At 39.0% G+C, this 19395-nt stretch overlaps 3 protein-coding genes across 6 annotated transcripts; all 3 read left to right on the top strand.

The window, feature by feature from the left end:
- Positions 1-815: 815 nt before the first annotated feature.
- On the top strand, positions 816-3932 carry LOC143461003 (kelch-like protein 26). The gene has a single exon (XM_076958733.1). The coding sequence runs from the start codon at positions 1293-1295 to the stop codon at positions 2880-2882; it is 1590 nt and encodes a 529-aa protein (XP_076814848.1). The 5' UTR covers positions 816-1292; the 3' UTR covers positions 2883-3932.
- Positions 3933-6172: 2240 nt separating this feature from the next.
- On the top strand, positions 6173-8056 carry LOC143461002 (kelch-like protein 26). Its single transcript, XM_076958732.1, has one exon. It carries the CDS (start codon positions 6191-6193, stop codon positions 7841-7843), a length of 1653 nt encoding a protein of 550 aa, XP_076814847.1. The 5' UTR covers positions 6173-6190; the 3' UTR covers positions 7844-8056.
- Positions 8057-9734: 1678 nt separating this feature from the next.
- On the top strand, positions 9735-19312 carry LOC143460078 (uncharacterized). 4 transcript variants are annotated; one of them, XM_076957450.1, is made up of 19 exons: positions 9735-9884; positions 10604-10686; positions 10753-10939; positions 11176-11493; positions 12845-13045; positions 14044-14197; positions 14606-14790; positions 15064-15318; positions 15519-15679; positions 15867-16017; positions 16155-16412; positions 16650-16817; positions 16998-17182; positions 17344-17570; positions 17791-18001; positions 18112-18250; positions 18337-18514; positions 18744-18946; positions 19136-19312. In XM_076957450.1, the coding sequence occupies exons 1-19, from the start codon at positions 9824-9826 to the stop codon at positions 19162-19164; spliced, it is 3354 nt and encodes a 1117-aa protein (XP_076813565.1). In that variant the 5' UTR covers positions 9735-9823; the 3' UTR covers positions 19165-19312. The 4 variants fall into 4 exon arrangements, with proteins under 4 accessions (XP_076813565.1, XP_076813568.1, XP_076813566.1 ...); XM_076957453.1 differs by lacking the exon at positions 9735-9884 and adding an exon at positions 9960-10019; XM_076957451.1 differs by lacking the exon at positions 9735-9884 and adding an exon at positions 10041-10062.
- The last annotated feature ends 83 nt before the right edge of the window (positions 19313-19395 follow it).

Here is a 19395-nt window from a genome sequence, read left to right as displayed (position 1 = left end):
TGGCGATGGTAACAACTTCATTGATCAATGGCCCATGTTTGTCGATTGTGGTGTGACGAACCCGCTGAAACACTGTGTAACCAGTACACTGAGTCCACCGCGATATCCTTTCTGCGGCGATAACCAACAAGCGGCCCAATGCCCACTGAATAAGTCAAGGATTGGAAATAGCGGTTATGGATTAATTTTTAGGCAGAAGCTTCCATAATCTGTTGGCAACCAAAAAGGTAACGATAGATAGGAATTATATTAATCAATTTGTAGGTAGGTGGAAGCAGTAAACGGTTTACTCACTACGGGGCTATTAGGCTACAGTCTAAAATACGCCAAACGCAACCGCCAAAGCAGACTGTATTATCAGTAACATTATTAACTGTACAGTAGTCAATATTATGATTACGACATTTAACATAATCTGTTTGAAGGCGTGGTTTTTGTTTGTGCTAAATAAATACATTTTTATGTCGACTATTTGCTGTTTGACGTTTCCGCGTTATCCGCTTTACCAGAAAGGTCAAGGTATTTTGCTCAATTCGTCAGAGTAATCATTAAAATAATTTCAGCAAACTTTACAAGCCTTAGTGGGTGTGTCCAGTTAATGTCCAATTCTATGCCAATCAAGTGCTTACAAGATAAGGCAAAGCATTGAAAGCAAGATGACTTCAACCAAGCTCAAGGCACAGCACATTTGACTTGCTTCTGCCTTGGCAAGTTATATACCTCTTGCCCACGTGAATTAATAATAAAAGAATGTATTTATAATGAAAGTATTGAAAATGAATAATAAAAGTATTTACCTCCACGCATGGTGTCATGCACATGTTGTTTGACATACTTGCAAGCGTTTACTACTTGCAGTAAATATACTGTGTCGAACATTATCTATTATCTAGCTTGTTAGCAGTTGCAAGTTAAACATTATATGTAGCTCACATAGCTCAATTTAACTCATAGCAAACAAACAAACTACGTGTTTCGCAAACATATTCCATGTTTGTTATTCGCGATTCGTTACCACGTAATGAAATAAGACAGTTGCCAGGTCGAATGGACAGCATAGCATACATTTGAAGAATTAAGATGTAGGCTATAATGACCGCTTATTCGATATAGTGATACTGTTTTTGGTTCAGCTGCAAGCTTCTTTTTGGATTACCGCCTTGTGGTGGAAAGTAGCTTGAATGTCTCGATGATCGTTTAAGCTAAACTGGCAGAAACTTTGTATATCAACGTAAACACCCAAGCCAACCAAGCCAAGTTGAAAAAAAGAAACTTGATGTTTACAATTGAAAATGTCTTTCAGCATCAACTTGCAAGCTCAAGTCGTAATCAACAGTCTTAATCAGGATAGAACTGATGAAGAAAGTTTTTGTGACTTCACAATCAAAGCAGATGATCAAGAGTTCAAAGTTCATAAAAATGTGCTTGGAGTTTTATCTCCATATTTCAGAAAAATGTTTCTATCAGATATGGTCGAAAAACGTCAAAATGAAACTAACATGGATGGTATTAGCGCAGAAGTGATGCATGTTGTCATCGATTACATTTACACAGGCAAGTTCGAAGCTGATATGGATAATATATATGATGTCGTTGCTGCTACTGACTACATGCAGCTAGCTTTGGTACAAAATCGCTGTAGCGAGTATTTAATTGACAATCTTACTGTGTCCAACGTTGTAGTAACCTGGCTTTGTTCTGTTCAATATGAAATGAAAACACTTCAACTTCAGGCAGAAGCATTTATTATTCAAAACCTCAGTACACTGGTAACGAAAGATATGTTTTCGGAGCTCAACCAGTATCAGTTCAATTGTTTGATTCAGTTTTGCAACAATAAAACACCACCGGAAGTTATTTGTGAGTGTTTAGTCAACTGGGTTAGTCACGATGCGGCCATGCGAGAAAAATATTTCTCACAATTGTTTTGTCACATCAACTTACGATCCATGAGTGCCTCAAGGTTGTTAGACATGAAGGAGTTTAAATATGTTCGAAACCGGCAGGAATGTTTAACGAAAATTCTTAACACACTGAAATTTCGACCTGCCAATGCTGCGAGCAGCTCATCCAAGTGTGCAATTCTTCTGCGTAATAGTTCCTTCACAGATATCTTAGTGTTTGATGCACAAACAAAACAATGGTCCGTGTTGCCAACAATTAAAGAAAAAGGAGTCACCGTTCTCTTATCCCAGCATGGAGCGTACGCTCTAAATCAAGATTTTAGTCAAATTCACACTTTGGATTTCAAACACTCTATTGGATGGTCTAAATGTCCGTGTATCTCTTTGGGACCCTGTTATGAAAATTTCGGTTGCACCATATGGGATGGCTGTATTTTTGTTTGCGGTGGTGAAAAAGTTCAGGCTTCTATGCAAGACAAAACAACTTCAAAAGTGATGCGATTGTATCTGCCTCAGCCTGGATGGATAGATGAAAGAAACATGAGAGTTGAAAGAAAGTATCATGCAGTTGCAAATGTCGGAGATAAATTATTTGTCATGGGTGGGGCGTCCTCTGAAGCCAAATTATACAATTCTGTTGAATGTTACGACGGAACATTTTGGAAATTAGTAAGTCCTATGCATGAAGCTCGATGTAGTTTTGCTGCCGTTGTTGTCCATGGTCAGATTTTTGCCATCGGAGGTTTTGCACGGGACAAAGGAAACTTAGAACAATGTTTAACCGTGGAACGATATGATCCAAGCACTAACATTAGGTGTCATGTAGCTCCTTTGATCAAGCAGATAGCTACTGCATATTCAGTTTGTGTTCACGATGGTAAAATATATGTTGTCTTTAGGTTTAGGAAAGAGGTAGAGGTGTATGATACAGCTAAAAACAACTGGAGCATTTTAGTAACTGAAAACGAGGTTGAATAGGAAGAAGTGCTTGCAAAGTTGCTTTAAGTTTCTTGTTATGTTAATTATTTCACATCAATTTATGATCAATATGCAGTTTTAATAGCCTTTTATACTTTTCAATCTAACCCATCCAAAATAATAACTTCAATAAATTTTCCTGCTAGATTGTACTTTCCAGTAATGCAAGCAATACTCATTGTTGTTACACAAATCTGGAGTTATTTGTGACGATCACATCTATCACATTGCTGGTGACAAAAATATTTACCCTGCAAGGCTGTGGGGGTTTAGGCTTATATCTTGCTCCAACGGAATTCTCCTGAGGAGAAATCGTTCACAACTACAAAGATATTAACTTTAAAGATATCATTTGGTCGAGAAGGACTACGCAGCTGATGAATTGCACATTATGCAGACTTCTGGTGATCAATTCCTTTGTACGGCAAATTCCTTTCACCGATCTGCTTCAAATTCAATCAGTTTTGTGCAAGAAGCTCGTTTGCTGCCTTTATTCTTCATGGTCAGACTTTTGTCTCGTGAGATTCGATTGAAAAAGATAACAGATTGGAAACTAGATATATAAAAAATATGCCCCGGTCACAAACAGTTGGTGCCACCTCGCTCTGTAATTCATGCCAAGAAGTCAAATGATCAATGCGCTATTTTCGTTCTGAAAATTTTTTATTCTATGTAGAAATAATAAACAAGCTGTCATTTGTAGACTAGATTTTTATACAATGTAATAATGATTGCTTCCCCTCGTAATATGTTTTTGCACTTTCCTTTTCAGTCTTCCATTGGGATTTTAAAAAGCATTCTGTTGTTGTACGTAAATTATAAAATGTCATGTGTGTTATTCTTGCTCATGTTCGTTGGTCTATATATTGCCATAGCAACACTGCAGTCATAAACCAGTATAATTCACATCATATCATTTTTGGGTGCTATAGTAAGCATTTATTTTTAAACGGACTGTTAGTTGTTTCATTTCTACGCATTGTATGCCTCACCAGCAAATTCTAGTCTTACCGTATATCAATTCATTGGTGTAATCATTAAAAGTTGTTTGCAAACATTTCATATTGGGAGAAACCTTAATAGAATTTAGATAGAGTTGATTTTGATTTAGTTGATACTAACAAAGAAAACAAAGCCTTGTACGCGCCAATTTGTTGCTCGCGAGAGAAAGCAATAATTGGTAAATAAGTTGTCTCTGATCAAGTTAGGGTCATACCAATGACTTTCAACGAAAACAGAACAAGAACGACGAACGACGACGACGACGGACGACGGACATTCGACATAGGACGACGGACATTCAGCTATTTTTGATATTGGCAAGTTAAATATTGCTCATGCAAAAGAAATTATGGTTTACGCTTCTACTGATGACACAACGCCAGGAATATAAATCCACCTTAGGATGCTCTTTGACCCTGTTATTTTTAGTTTGACGTCATAAAAGTTATAGGCGATGATGAGACAAACACTCACTCACATAATGAAAGTATTTACCTCCACGCATGGTGTCATGCACATCTTGTTTGACATACTTGCAAGCGTTTACTACTTGCAGTAAATATACTGCGTCCAACATTAATTATTATCAAACTTGTCAGCAGTTACAAGTTAAACACGACATGTAGCTCAAATAGCTCAGATTAACTCATAGCAATCAAATTTGTGTTTAACATCTCTCATAAAACTTTCTCTTACTGCATGTATATAAGCAATGTTAGTCATTGTTGTTAACCCTATTTAACCCATTGTTGTTAACCCTATTTAACTAGGTTTGGCTTCTCCTGCACACAGTCACAGCAAAACGTGGTGTTGGTGTTTGCTGTAGAAACTTTAAATTTGGTGACTTTTCCTAAAAAATGTTCAGCTATCTGTCCATGTTTGTTTTATAAAGTTGGATTTTGTAATTTTTGAGATATTGTCATATTTTCATAATTTTGCTCTCTCTCCGCATTGAAGCGTGTCGTTTTCGCTTACTCATTTACGCGCCACTAACTCGACTAACTATTCTCTTATGTTCTCTTCTCGCGGTCAGCTGGTTTTCTGCACAGCGGGGGCGCGGCGTAACAAGAAAAACTTCTACAAATGTATCACTTGTAGAAATGCTTAATTTACACGAAATGCACTTTCTTTAGTATTACAATTATGATGTATACAGGAAGCCAGATGTTTTTGCTACAAACCTGTCAAAATCCGATCAGTTTACGACGTATAGTTTTCGAGTAATTAACGATTGAAAATGTGTGTGCGGGGTCGGTCAAACCTAGTTTTTTTGTAAACTCGCGAGCCTGGTTAGGATAGGGTAAGGATTTGATAAAACGTGAGGTTTCTGCATGGTTGTACGCTTACAAGAACGAAACTATGTTATTTATAAAGCTTTTAACTTAATAGCTTAATATATAAAATTCCTCAGTTTAACTGCTAGCAAGCAAATGTACGATATGTAGCTCACATAGCTCAGTTTAATTCATAGCAAACAAACTTAAACAAACATAACAAAAACAAACTACGTGTTTCGCAAACATATTCCATGTTCGTTATTCGTTACCACATAACGAAAAAAGACAGTTGCCAGGTAGAATAGACAGCATAGCATACATTTGAAGAATTAAGATTTATAACGACCGCTTATTCGATATAGTGATACTGTATTTGGTTCAGCAGCAAGCTTTACTTTGGATTACCGCCTTGTGGTAGCACAGTAGCTGGAGTGCTTGAGAGATCGTTTAAGCTAAACTGGTAGAAACTTTGTCTCCCAAGGTATAAACCCATAACAACCAAGCCAGGTCGAAAGTAAGATATGGGACCAAAAGTGGTATAACGAACCCTCACGACTACGCAGAGAAATACAAATCACACCGTATCTTTCGTCGCGCGAGTTAACAAGGAACGTGCTCGTTTTCTAGAAGTTAAAAAAGCGGCTGCTAACTTGCGATAAAATTACACTTGGAATATTTAAGGCAATTAATAGATCATGGAAATTTTGGCTAACTTCTGAGTTTCAAATCGCGTTGACTTCAGGTAAGGCACAAGAGTTTGGCAAGGATAGAGAGAGAGAGAGAGAAAGAGAGAGTCAGAAGGAGGAAAGCGAGAGAGAACAAAGAGAAAGTGAAACGTTCAACAGCAAGTCGGTTGTTGTACATAAACAGTGTAATGTGTATACCAATACTAGGCATATGTACGCATAACTACACCTGCCAGCAGTGTGTGTAAGTACATTTTCATGTGTCAAGTAGGCCCATGTATGCTATAACAGCTGTATCGTTTATATTTTCCAGCATTAAGGAACTTAATGTTTACAGTTGGTAATGTCTCACTGCACCAGTGAAGTATTTCCATGTCTTAATGGAAGTTACTTAAATAGAAAAAACTTTGACCAAGCTCACTTCGTGACCATCAGTCTCTATCAGGATAGCACCAACGAAGAAAGCTTTTGTGACTTCACAATCAGAGTAGATGATCAACAGTTCAAAGTTCATAAAAGTGTTCTTGGAGTTCTGTCTCCATATTTCAGAAAAATGTTTCTATCAGATATGGTCGAAAAACGTCAAAATGAAACCAACATGGACGGTATAAGCGTAGAAGTGATGCGTATTGTCATCGATTACATTTACACAGGCAAGTTCGAAGCGGATATGGATAATATATATGATGTCGTTGCTGCTGCTGACTACATGCAGCTAGCTTTGGTACAAAATCGCTGTAGCGAGTACTTGATTGATCAGCTTTCTGTGTCCAACGTAGTAGCAACCTGGCTTTGTTCAACTCGATACAAGATAAAAACTCTAGAAAAAAACGCCGAAGGTTTCATTGTACGTAATTTAATGTCGTTGGTAGAAACAGGCGAACTTCTTGAGCTTAATCGTTTCCAGTTGGATGGTGTTATTAAGATATGCAACAACAAGACTCCAGCTGCACTTATCTGTAAGTGCTTGTTAAGCTGGGTTCAACACACAGCAAAGGGCAGAAAAAAGTATTTTGTACAAATGTTCGGTCACATTGATCTACGACATGTGAATATCCCCGGGTTGTTGGACATAAAAGAGTCAGAGAGTGTCAAAAACTCACTGGTATGTTTGACGAGAATCCTAAACGTCATGAATTTACGGGAAGCTGATGATTTTGCATGCAGTTCGTCGAAGTGCGCAATCATATCACGCTCAAAGCATTCTACAAAGATACAACTGTTCGATAGTTCAACAGAAACTTGGTCTGTCTTACCAGAAATTCCCCGATCCTTTTACGAAGAGAAAACTACCGCTGTTATCTTTTCAAAACACGGAGCATACGCTATGAATGATGACTTGAGTCGGTTTCGAACTTTGGATCTTCAAAGCACTATTAAGCAATGGTCAGAGAGTAAACCAATGTCAGGAGGTTTGCGTCGTGATAAGTTTGGTTGCACTGTTTGGAACGATTACATTTACGTAGTCGGGGGAGAGATAACTCATCCTGGCTCTTGGGATGACAGGCTCGCCCCAAAAGCGGTACGTTTACATTTGCCTGAGCAACGGTGGGTAGATGATGAAAACATGTTAATAAGTAGACATGAATTTGTGCTGATCAACGCTGGGGAAAAGCTCTACGCCATTGGCGGTCTCTCAAGCGATGCCGAAATCCTCGACACGGCAGAATGTTATGACGGGGCTGCTTGGAAAATGGTCAGTCCCATGCATGAAGCTCGTCATGATTTCGCTGCAGTTGTTCTCAACGGTCAGATCTACGTCATGGGGGGTTGGACAAGTGAAGAAGACATGCCCACCTCTACTGCGGAGCGATATGACCCAGTCACTGACAGTTGGTGCCACATCCCTTCGATGACCAAGCCAAGATGTGGACATTCAGCTTGTGTTCACAATGGAAAGATATATGTTGTCGATGGCAGGGATGAGGTGGAGGTGTATGATTCTAAGAAATATGTCTGGTACAAAATGGGAAAAAGGGAAAATAAATCCCAATAAAATAATCTAAAGAATCTACTAAACATAGTTTAGAGTACATCGTTTTGCGAAGTAAACTTGCATAGCAACAAAAATCCTTGATCAAATGACAAGACTTGTTTAACAACATGCTACTATTTGCTACATGGCTATGCTTATAATATACATGTTAACTTTAGTGCAGTTGTTTCAAGGAATATTCGCAGAAGAATCTTTGAATAATTGAAAAACTTCTTTCTTTTTCGAAAAAGGAATCAGTGACTTACAGTGAAGGAAACAACACTCCATCCAACACACTGTCCACTAGGACGATATTATTTTTAAACATCTTAAATGACGTTCAAAGATAATTTAGTTTTAGGTATTTTCACAGAAAAAGAAGCAGAGAATGTCTTAAACGAAAGCATTCCTTCTGAGTCAAAGTCAACTATAAAAACACCACCGTTTTTATTAAATGAGTAATGAGTAATGACGTTTTCAAGCACACTGCACTTTAAACATTATATGATTTTTATGTCTTTTGGTATTTAAAGATGTTGTATTGTGATATTTATGTGATTATATTTTACTTATGAAAAATTTATCTGTGGTTGCTGTTTGACTTTTTCTACGCTATGTTTGATTTGATGTCGTAAAATGTATGCGAGATGTGGAGATGAATACAAAGTTGAAGCATTTTTATCCCCACGCATATTGTCTATTAGTCAGTTTTGTTTGACATATTTGCAGACCTTTACTTACAGTAAAACATTGTATTAGACCAAGGCATTAAAAATCATCAAATTCGTCGTCAACTACAAGTTATCAGCAGCTCATGTGCTCAATTTAGCTCATTGCATGGTATAACTTTGTAATAAGCAGACAATTTAAGACCCACTTTTAAGGGTTTTAATTAATTTAAAATAGCGCATACATCTAAAAACAAATAAAAGTTTAACAGTTCTTATAGTACGGGTACATTTGATATCACTCGTTATACGCATCATACATTTCATCTCATCTACTGATGAGCTTGAATCCGTATAGAGAGGAAAGCACAGGGAACTATTGGCTACGTAACACTTTGGTAATCTCACAACGATAGAGTTCTACACAAACATCTTACTTATAGATGTGATATAACAAAGTCATAACATTTTGAATATAACAAACTTACAAACTTGGTGTTTAATATTTCCCACAAAAGTGTTTTTACAAAACATACAAGAGTTGTCAAGAAGGTCATGATATCTTGTGAAAGATGGATTGCGTGACGTAGGACAAGGCAAAGATCTACAGGACTTGAAATTGTAAAAATTAGGTATATGAACTTCATACCATCTTTATTGCGGAATTAAATGACCTGGTTGATAATATTTGTTACGAAGTCGCTACGACAAAGCTAAAAAGGGAGCGATGTGTTTCGTCAACAATGAAAAGATGCAGAACATATTGTTTTTACGACTCCAATCAACGCTCCATGACTTAGTTAAAATATATGCGTGAATTACAACAGACAAAATTGATGAAACGAATTAAAAATTTATGAAGTTGCTTTGTCTTTACGGGCTTGCTAAACACTTGGAGATTTGGTATCATTATTCGATCAATATTGTTATTTAATTTCGTTAAACTTCATCCTTTAATTTTTATTTTTCGTTTGGTGATCAGCTGTTCAAAACGAGTTGAGTTCTCTAATTCATTGTGATAATTAAGTACTTTATTATAGTTTCCGTTCCAGAATATTCCGTCGTCATAAAACACTGATTAATAATTTCCCTCCACATAAAACTAGGTTGCTCATTCTTGCACAATGTGAATCATATTTTGGTCTTCATCATCGTTTATGTCATTTCAACGTAACCAAATACGTCACCTAGTTAATCTATTCTAATGACTAGGCTTGATTTCATCCATTCAAAACATTATTTAATAGTTATATTCTATGCGTTTACTGTGACTTAATTGAAAAATTCGTTTCTTTACTAAAGCTTTAAAACGCAGTTTGATTGTTAAACGACGATGGCTTTGAACTTTTTGAAGCTGTTTTTGATAGTTGGGTGCAGTTTCAGCGGAGCCTCGGGTAAGTGATAGAGGGAGGATATGTTGTACATTTAAAACCCAGCAAAGTCAAAACAGGCATGAGCAAGAAGCGATTTAAACGTATCAGTATTTCAAGTTATTCAAAGCGTTAACAAGTGTCACATATTGGAGACAGGTCGGAGTTGTCAAGCTTTCTATACAATGTTAAACTATGCTATGTAAGTTAAACTGCTTGTTTCTGTGGTCTGTAGTGGGGGAGAACTGCTGTGTATCAATATTGTTAGGCGGGTTTTATACCCGGAGGCTTCATTTACTGTGCTTGTAATTCCATGGGGCGAAATGCGCCTTCTTATGTTCAGTATTTTTGATAAATGTTATCAAAATCGGTAACAATAGAAACAAGACGAAAATGTTTCTATCATTCTATCAGTAAACAGTAACCGGAACAGTAATCAAGTTCGAGCGGTGAGGATTCAGTCATTGCTGAATTTGAGTCGAGGGAAGACTTAGTTCGGTCCAGAGATAAATATTTCAGACTTTACAGTTAGAAAAATACCGGGCGAAACACAACCCAAGCGCAAATGCAAAAACATTCGTTTCCATCACCACAATAAACCATAGATGAGGTTGATTTGCGCATTTTCTTCTCAAAAAAATACAGAAAATTCTTAGCCGTGTATTTCTGTGATTGTTTCGACAGTTTCATGATGTTGCAATTCCCTACTGCTTTAATATCGCCCGGTTAATTTTTTATTTTAGCTGAAAGTTGCTTCTTCTGCAACGGAGAGTCGTCCAACGAAGTCTGCAACCAAAATACACAAACCTGCCCGAATGGCGACCAGGTGAGTGACGTCATAAGTCATAAGCCTGAAAGCAACAAAAACGGATTCATTTTGATTTGATTTCAGGGGTCGTGTATGAATGAAATTCGCGTTCACTCGGGAATCAAACGCATAACAAAGTTGTGTAAGCAAACTCAAGCTTGTGAAGGCCAGACTCAGCAGAACGCAAACACTTGTAACTCAGGCACTGAAAACTCCGTCTGCTACTACTGTTGCCAAGGCAACCTTTGTAACTTACTGGAAGACGCCTCCGGTTAGTCTATAAAATTGATGACGTTCGTTAAACTTTGGCTCGCCGTGGCTCATGTTGCCGTAAAATCTTTTTGCAAAGGACTGAATATTAGAAGTTATTATAATAAAACATATGGCATGCTGATCGCTTATTTTGCGCAGAAAAAAGCTACAGTACTGGCTGTGTATAGTTTGGCTTGTAGACGTAAACTTTTTTAGATTTGATTCCCAGTTTTGTTCAAAGAAATTTGTTTCTAGAACCTGCTTTGAGTACATCTATGACAACCTCTGAAGTAACAAGGGCTGCTAGCACAGAAAGTTCAACTACGCCATCTAGTGCTGCAACAGCTACTGGCACATCGTCAGTAACGACAAAGTCGTCATCTCCTACAACTACGTCACCAACCACAACGTCATCAACTACAACGTCGTCTACAACTACAAATTCATCATCATCTACAACTATGTCTCCACCCAGCACCACGTCATCAACTACAACGATGTCAACTACTACGTCATCGACTACGACTACAACTACAACCCCAGCAACAACGCTTTCCACCACACCTTTCGTGCGTAAGTTAAAGTTGTTTCGATTTATTATTTATTTTAGAAATATTATAGTCTGATTAGATTAATCTTTTAAAACATTTAACACGCTTTAATTTAGACCTCAAAGCTATATCACCACGTTCCAATACCAAACATATGTAAAATTTTAAACAATTTCTGCTAAAGTCGATTTACCTTAGTTATTACTTACCCAATTAACAGCTGTTTAGAAAGAAGAGGAATATGAACAAAATATGTTAACAAATTAATATTGCGTAAATAGAAACGAAGCCGGCCTGTTGATAAGTACTGGCAACTGTGTTTCTAAAATTTTATAAGTTATCTGTCAGAAGGTGCAAGCATAATTTCGATCGGTCTATCAAAACTTTGTGGCCGTGAGATACAGACAAGTATAGGCCTTATGATCTGCTGCTGTCAGCTTGTTTATTTCAAAGCGTTTGCGCAGTTGATCGGGTCACTCAGTACGACTATTCTTAACCATCAGGTCTATATCATGACGTAGTCGTTCTTACGTTATTTAGTCAAACTCTGTTGTGCAAAATTTGTGGATGCGACAGCCACAAAACGTTTGTCACATTAGTAAATACCACCAACACTTCCAGAGCGCATCACACCAGTCTTGTTGCTGCCACAATGAGCGAATTGTGATTTATATTTCCGTCTAGTCACTATTTTCTTAAATGATTAGCGCTTCCTATAACTGTCGTTTGTGACGCCATAGGAGGAAGCGGCTTGTGGAAAGCAGAAAAAGGCAAGACAGTGATTAACTGATTACGCAACCAGTAAGTTTGCCCCAAGTATAATAGAGACACGCTCGATGCATTCGCGATTTAGTTAGAGAAGCACACGATAAAGATAATTCTATTGATACGATTTTACTAAATTTTAAGCAGCAGTGAAACAGTAAGAGACAAGATTATGTTAAAGTCAACAGCAGTTGCTGTGTTTGTGCTGGTTTTCGTTGCAGAATCGCAAGCACAAGGTAACTAGTTGTTCTTTGCTACGTACTGTGTAGGCTGCAACGTTGGTTATTAGAAACTTATGCTGCTGCTCTTTGTAATGAAATAGTTGTGGGCAAGGTTCCATTTTTTTCTTGTAAATAATGTAACATTCCTTTTCTTGTTAAAACAAAATAAACAAACCCATAAAAGTTGACTTTGCGGTGCTATTATACACAACGTAACGGTCTAATAAATCAGCTTTAATATATCTGTGCATATCAGATATGATATTGTTATCTTGAACAGTCTATTTCACACGATGGTAGACGAAAGCAACTTTGGCGATGTATAGCAGCCGTTCATATGTTCATTTCCTTAAACCTTAGCACAGTAACTTGCATTTCTCGTTTCAGCTCAGACCGAATGTGAACCCCTGAACACACCCAGATACGGAGATATCTCGTGTACGGAGGGGTCGTCCGACCGCAGTCGTTGTACCGTAACTTGTGATGAGGATTACGCCCTCCGTGCTGGCACCAACAGGAACAGAAGATGTAGATGCCTTTCTTCAGGAATCTGCAATTGGTCAGGAGTAGAAGCCGTCTGTGAATACGGTAAGTTGAACTGTGTCGCCAGCAGTTTTTTAAGCGAGCAGTTTTTGCTTAAACTCTGTTTAAAGAAAGATGCTGACACAGTAGCGTGTTATGCCACTGCGGAAAATAGAGGTATATGCAATGTAACAAACTAGTTTTATGGTGAAATGAACATTTTCTGCAAAGTTTTATTTATTTTAACCCGCCGATATCTATAGGGTAGTGTCGTTCGTTTATGGAGAAACCGCGTTAAAACGCACATACAGTAGCAATATATTACAACCAGCGCTGATTTCTTAACGTTTCAAACAACGTCGACGTACGTGTGACCTACTGAGTGTTGAAAAGCGTTAAAAGTTATTGATTTTGCATGGATTTTGTTGAAATGAATTGCGTTAGATGATTATGTCGCGAAGATGACCGAAGTGTCGCGACAACAATCAGGACTACCACAACACGTTTTTGCCCTTTCCTGTTATTTTAATCTAATTCGATCACGATATCCTAATTTGGTGAGATGAAAGACTTACTTCGAATCACGTCACGAGCTAATGTTCTATCACAATGCGTTTCTAGTATGTCGTCATCGTCTTGTGACTAATTATGAATTGTGACGTGACAGCTCAATCGCGAATGTGTGTTGACTCACAAGGACAGAAATAATAAACTTTTCTACACAAACAGTTCAAATTGTTTGCAAAGGACTTCTAAAGGAAATAAACGCATCACGTATCTTAGATGAAGTGACAATAACAGCATCTTATTTAAACGACGCAACAGGAATTTTGACGACACATAGACATCGTAGCCTATTTCTTAACTTATTAACCTTAACCTTATTTCTTTTTTATGTTTAGCCAGTGTGAAAAATACAAGTCAGATTAAAAATAAAATAAAATAAAAGCGCTCTGCAACATGACTTTGCGATAACGCTGTAGTGCAGCTGAACTGACTAAGCAAGAGATGTTTTTGTGCTTTCTTGAAAGCAGTTCTTCAAAAGCGAAATATTTTCTCCGTAGATGCGGAAACTCCGATTTCCTGCGACGTCCCCGACATGATGCGAGCTTCGTTTGGGATGGTTGACGTATGGCCCATGGGAGGCGTTGCCAGGGTAACGGTAAAACCCACGCAACAAACCACCAATGGCTGGTCTTTCGCGCTTATGTTTGCCAGGTGAGTTCTGCTCAGTTTGTTGTATGCTGCCACCAACAGGCTGCGTGGTTTTAAATCAAAGTTATGAAACTTTGATTTTAACACAGTATTGCGACGCAAAACGATTTGTCTTATGCGTACATATGCGCCCAGTGATAACACAAAGCGAGTGGTGACTCTAGTCAAACTTTTCGGCGATAAACGACGCGGTCTGCTTTTCTAAGTCTTATTGAGTCTTTTTATGTGATTTCGACTTCCATTATGTCTTCCTGCAATTTAAATAGGATTAAAGCAAGACTGTATCTAGTTTAGTATAAAAAGATACGACAACTAATTTCTCTGATGCAATTATTACTGTGTCGTTAATATAAATACGTGTTCCCAATTCAATTCTTTGATACCATAATTCCACTTGATTCCAATTGTTAGATCACTTCCGGAGGGCGTTCAAATCGAATCCGGTCACGTGTCTCTTGTAGCGATGAGTGAAGATCGTCGAATCCTCACATTCCAGAGCCTGGATCACGTTAAAGACATCTCGAACTTGGAGAGTTTTACATTGTACATGTGCGTAAGGAACGTGCCTGCCGGTACCGACCCTTCGATGTATGCAGGTAAATTGGATGCTTGTTTTCACTGCTTTTAGCAGCCGGCAGCTTGTTGCAATTCAACAGCATTTACATTTCAATTAACTTACATACATACTTTGGCTGCCATGTAGCTCTGTGGCCTATATAAAGAAATTGTTGGTTTGGTTGTATACAATTGCATTTGTGCGCTAGTTTACGTAAAATTTTAATACACAAACAAAATTTGTGCGCCAGCCGAATCTATCGTTCTTCTGTTCGTTTTTGTGCGCTAGCTTAATGCTCTTAATCTTTTCCCAGCTCTGGTCGGATTTTACCCGATGTTGGTGAGAGACGCTTCCTGCATTCAGGACATAAGTCCTCTTCGACCTCTGCCGACAACCACTCCGCCTCCGACCGCCTCTTCCAGCACCAGCCGTCCAGCGTCGAGCACAAGATCGACGACGACTACGACCAGACGGACCACAACTACCACACGACCAACGACCACAACAACCACCACCACAACCACCACCGCACCACCACCACCACCACCTCCATCCGGAGACTGCGAAGGTAAGACGAAAGTTGGCAAAATTAACAAACATTTTCACACGGATTTGGAACTCTTTTAAAAGTTTTAGATGATGGCGTCAAGCTACTACATAATCCTTATATAAAGTAACCTTAACGTATGGTTGGAGTAAAACACAATTTATCAAAGCAAAGTAACCACCGCCAACGTGATTAAACAATCATTATTTCACTTGTCGCAGTTGTTCAGCCTCCCGACCAATACAGGATCCTTAACCCGGGCTGGAACGCCAACGATGGCTGGAAGTTTACCAGTCGAGCCGAGAAAGTGTCCGACGGCAAAGGAGCTCTCAAGGACTGGGTCATCAAACTAGAGTTCGACAACGGCGTGAAAGCGATAGAGGTGAGCGTCAAATCACGCCACGTCGAAAAATTTCATCAAGACTTAATTCGTTCTGAAGTCTTACTTAAGATACAGTTTTGTCTCGGGGCCCACGTTTTTGTGCATTTGCATTTGGACGCGTTTCCAAACAATTTCAAGTGATCTTGTGACACTACAAGTCATAAAACTCATATTTATATGTGTCAAGGTACATGTAGCTGATGCAGATGGACCTCACCAAAATGGGCTCGTCTGGTTACTCCGGCCTAAAAGCTGGAATGACGGCAATGGAGAAAATGTGGACGACCTGATGGTGTTCTTTACCGGGACCCTCTACGACGGAAGCGCCGCACCAAACGGTACAACTAGGCCTACATCATTTAAATGTATATTTACTGGAAGGTTAATCTGCTATTAAAAACAATTTATATATTTTTTCAAAGTAGCAAAAAGGGAAAAAGTACCTTAATCAACTGCAATTTAATCGTTTTTACAGCTATAATGACTTTCTGCCGCAATGGCGCCGAACCGGGCATGACTGTTACGGGTGGCGATGGCTTTGGTGGCGGCGCCCCGACGACCACAACCACTATGGCTCCAACTCCGGCTCCTACAGTGAGTTCTTCTGCGGGAACGACAACCACCGTTTCTCCAAACTTTTTAGCGAGATGCAGCTCAAGCGCCCGCGCATCCTTTGGAAGCTTGCCCAGCAGGTCAGCCCAGACCGATCCCTCTGGTTTCCAGCGCTCAACAGGTAAAATTATTTTGGTTAAACTGTTTTTTTTTGGTATATTTAAGCTTTGAAATTGTTGTGAAAACTTGTTTTACCTTTAGTTAAGCAAACAGAGATTGTACTAATGTATAGATAGGTAGTCAAATGTGGAAGGCCACTTGTGAAAATGGCCAAAAAGATAACTCAAATTACAGTTATAAAATGAATAAGCTTTTTCCATTCTAACCTTACGTTAATTTATTTTTCTTCTTTATATAGTTCCCTCAGACTTTGACTACAATGAAGTGCTGCACAAATCTCTCCTCTTTTACGAAGCTCAGAGATCTGGCAATCTTCCGGCCAATAACAGGATCCCTTGGCGTGGAGACTCCGGGTTGAAACATGGATGTGACGTTGGAATTGATCTCACAGGCGGATGGTACGACGGTAAGTCACCGTGTGTTGCGTTACGCCCATAGCCAGCCGTAATTTTGTGATTGAAAAACAATCATGACGTAAAAAGTTGGTTGATGTCATGATCTTCTTTGCTAACCTATATTTGGGAAGAATTATTCAAACAGTTTCTCTACTTTTGAGATAAAAGCGCACGATTTGTTTGATTGGCAGCCGGCGACAACATAAAGTTCGGCTTCCCTATGGCCTACTCGGCAACGGTTCTCGCTTGGGGAATGATCGAATTCAAAGACGCTTACGTTGATTCTGGTGACTGGGATGCAGCGTTAGAAACCCTAAAATGGGCGACTGATTACTTTGTGAAAGCGCACACTGCTAGATACGAGCTTTATGTTCAGGTAACTTGATTCTTTCGCAAACCTATCTCAAGTAGGTTTTCAATTCAGCTTGGTAAAATCTTTCAAAGTGCAATAACGTGTCTCAAAGTTGGCAGCAGAAATTAAGATTTCTATGTGGAAGTAAAACTCTTCTTGCTTCAGCGTTGTTATAATTTTTACAGGTGGGAGATGGCGGTAACGACCACGGCAGGTGGTTGCGTCCAGAAGACATTGACTACATCCAAGAGTCTTTCAAGATTGACCAGAACAACCCCGGTACAGAAGTCGCCGCCGAAACAGCCGCAGCCCTGGCCGCTGCTTCCATTGTCTTCCAAAATGAAGACCTGGCTTACTCGAGAATGCTGCTTTCGCACGCTTATGATTTATATTCGTTTGCCGACCTGTTCAGGTATTGCTTAGTTGAGTACTTTACTCTTGAAATGTCGAATGTCGAAAAATGTCGAAACTGTGTCCTCAGTTTCTTTCTCTGTCTCACTCGCTCACAGAGTAAGAGACACACTGTATAACTGAGCGCATATTGTACATACGAACCGTGTAGCTTCGTCAATCGTGTTCAACTCCCAGCTTACATTCTTTCGATGATACCAAATTTTATGTTATCATCGCAGAAAAAATTACCATCTTTCTGTGCCTGGTGTCGAGGTCTATTACAAGTCGTGGAGTGGCTTCAACGACGAATTGCTCTGGAGCGCGGCCTGGCTCTACAAAGCCAGTGGATTGCAAAGGTACCTGGACGCGGTGGAGAGCCGATACTCGTCCTACGGTGGCAGTAATCTTGCTCCTGAATTTTCCTGGGATAACAAATACCCTGGAGTACAGGTTTGTTTTTCCTTTTAGCAGGAGTTACACGAACAACAGCGTTACCTAAATATGTTACTGATGTCTTTATTTCTTAAGGATATTGGTGATTTTGACTTCCTCTTTTTCAGGTACTTATGGCTCAAATAACTGACAAGCAATCTTACAAGGATGACGTTTACCGATTCTTGAATCGAGCCATAAACGACGTCCACACAACACCAAATGGTCTCACCTGGCAGAGTCAGTGGGGAGCAAATAGATACGCCGGTAGGTGGCAGTACGAGTCTACTACGGCTTGCAGTTATCCCTGGATTACAAACGCCGAAAATAACAATTTCTTCTCATTTGTTAAGCAAATTTTGCCTTTATTGCCATTACTGCGGCCAAAGTGATCCGAAACAACCCGAACGAGGGCAGATACATCGATTACGCTTTCAGTCAAATTGATTACATGCTCGGCCAAGGCTCAGGCCGTAGCTTTGTGGTTGGGTTCGGAAACAATCCACCAAGAAGCCCTCATCACCGCGCCAGGTAAAATGGCTTCCGATGCTGATTTCAATGGACTGAAAAAGTTCAGATTTGAATATTGGCTATAATTGCTACACAACAGCTTAGCCGAAGCAATTAGGTCTAAAATATGCCTTATTGTACTGTAATAGGACTGATACTGACTGTTGCTTTTTACATGTTCATAAACATGTCATTATGAAGGAGCTTATTCGTAATTTCTGGTCAATGTTGCTTTTTTACCTTGACTTAGCTCATGTCCAAACTGGACCAGAACTCCCGTCCAGGCGTGCGGTTTCGACTCCCTGCACGCCAACACACCTAACCCCCACATCTTGTACGGTGCCCTGGTCGGTGGCCCGGATGACAGTGATAATTACGAAGACGATCGTTCCAACTTCATCAACAACGAGGTTGCCACTGACTACAACGCTGGTTTCCAATCGGCCGTGGCTGGTAAGATGTCTATGTCTAAAATGTAGGCCTAAAGTTTTCGTTTGTTTTAGAGATGTATACGCGGTGATTTGTTAAATTCTGATTTGATTTAAGTATTTACATTTTATTTTCTTTAAAATTTATCAATTATATTATTTATCAAAAACTATACAGTATCTAACTAACGATTAATCATTTTTACTTTCCTAGGTCTCCAGTCTTATTTACTTGACGGCTAGCTGCACCCTGGACTAGACTGGACCAAACTGAATACTTGTGATTTGATTTTGACCCTGATTCTTCTCAATTTAATGTTAATTTAACTTAAATAGATTTGTAATGATAATTCCTTTGTCAGTCCTATAATAAAAGTTTGTTAAGATTTGATTGAATTTCAATGAACTTTATCTATCGATTCAGGCATAAAGCATAACGGCGTTCGTCATAAGCATAGCGATAGATGTGCTTGC

The sequence above is a fragment of the Clavelina lepadiformis genome, chromosome 5, assembly GCF_947623445.1.
Source record: "Clavelina lepadiformis chromosome 5, kaClaLepa1.1, whole genome shotgun sequence".
NCBI lineage: Eukaryota > Metazoa > Chordata > Ascidiacea > Aplousobranchia > Clavelinidae > Clavelina > Clavelina lepadiformis.
This window is presented reverse-complemented; position numbering and strand designations above follow the sequence as displayed.

What these genes read in the sequence shown, in the direction of transcription:
- LOC143461003 (XM_076958733.1), top strand. Translation starts at nt 1,293, where the DNA reads ATGTCTTTCAGCATCAACTTGCAAGCTCAAGTCGTAATCAACAGTCTT.
- LOC143461002 (XM_076958732.1), top strand. Translation starts at nt 6,191, where the DNA reads ATGTCTCACTGCACCAGTGAAGTATTTCCATGTCTTAATGGAAGTTAC.
- LOC143460078 (XM_076957450.1), top strand. Translation starts at nt 9,824, where the DNA reads ATGGCTTTGAACTTTTTGAAGCTGTTTTTGATAGTTGGGTGCAGTTTC. An exon ending in CCTGCCCGAATGGCGACCAG is followed by an intron (nt 10,687 to 10,752) that starts GTGAGTGACGTC and finishes ATTTGATTTCAG; the next exon opens with GGGTCGTGTATGAATGAAAT. An exon ending in TTTCCAATCGGCCGTGGCTG is followed by an intron (nt 18,947 to 19,135) that starts GTAAGATGTCTA and finishes TTACTTTCCTAG; the next exon opens with GTCTCCAGTCTTATTTACTT.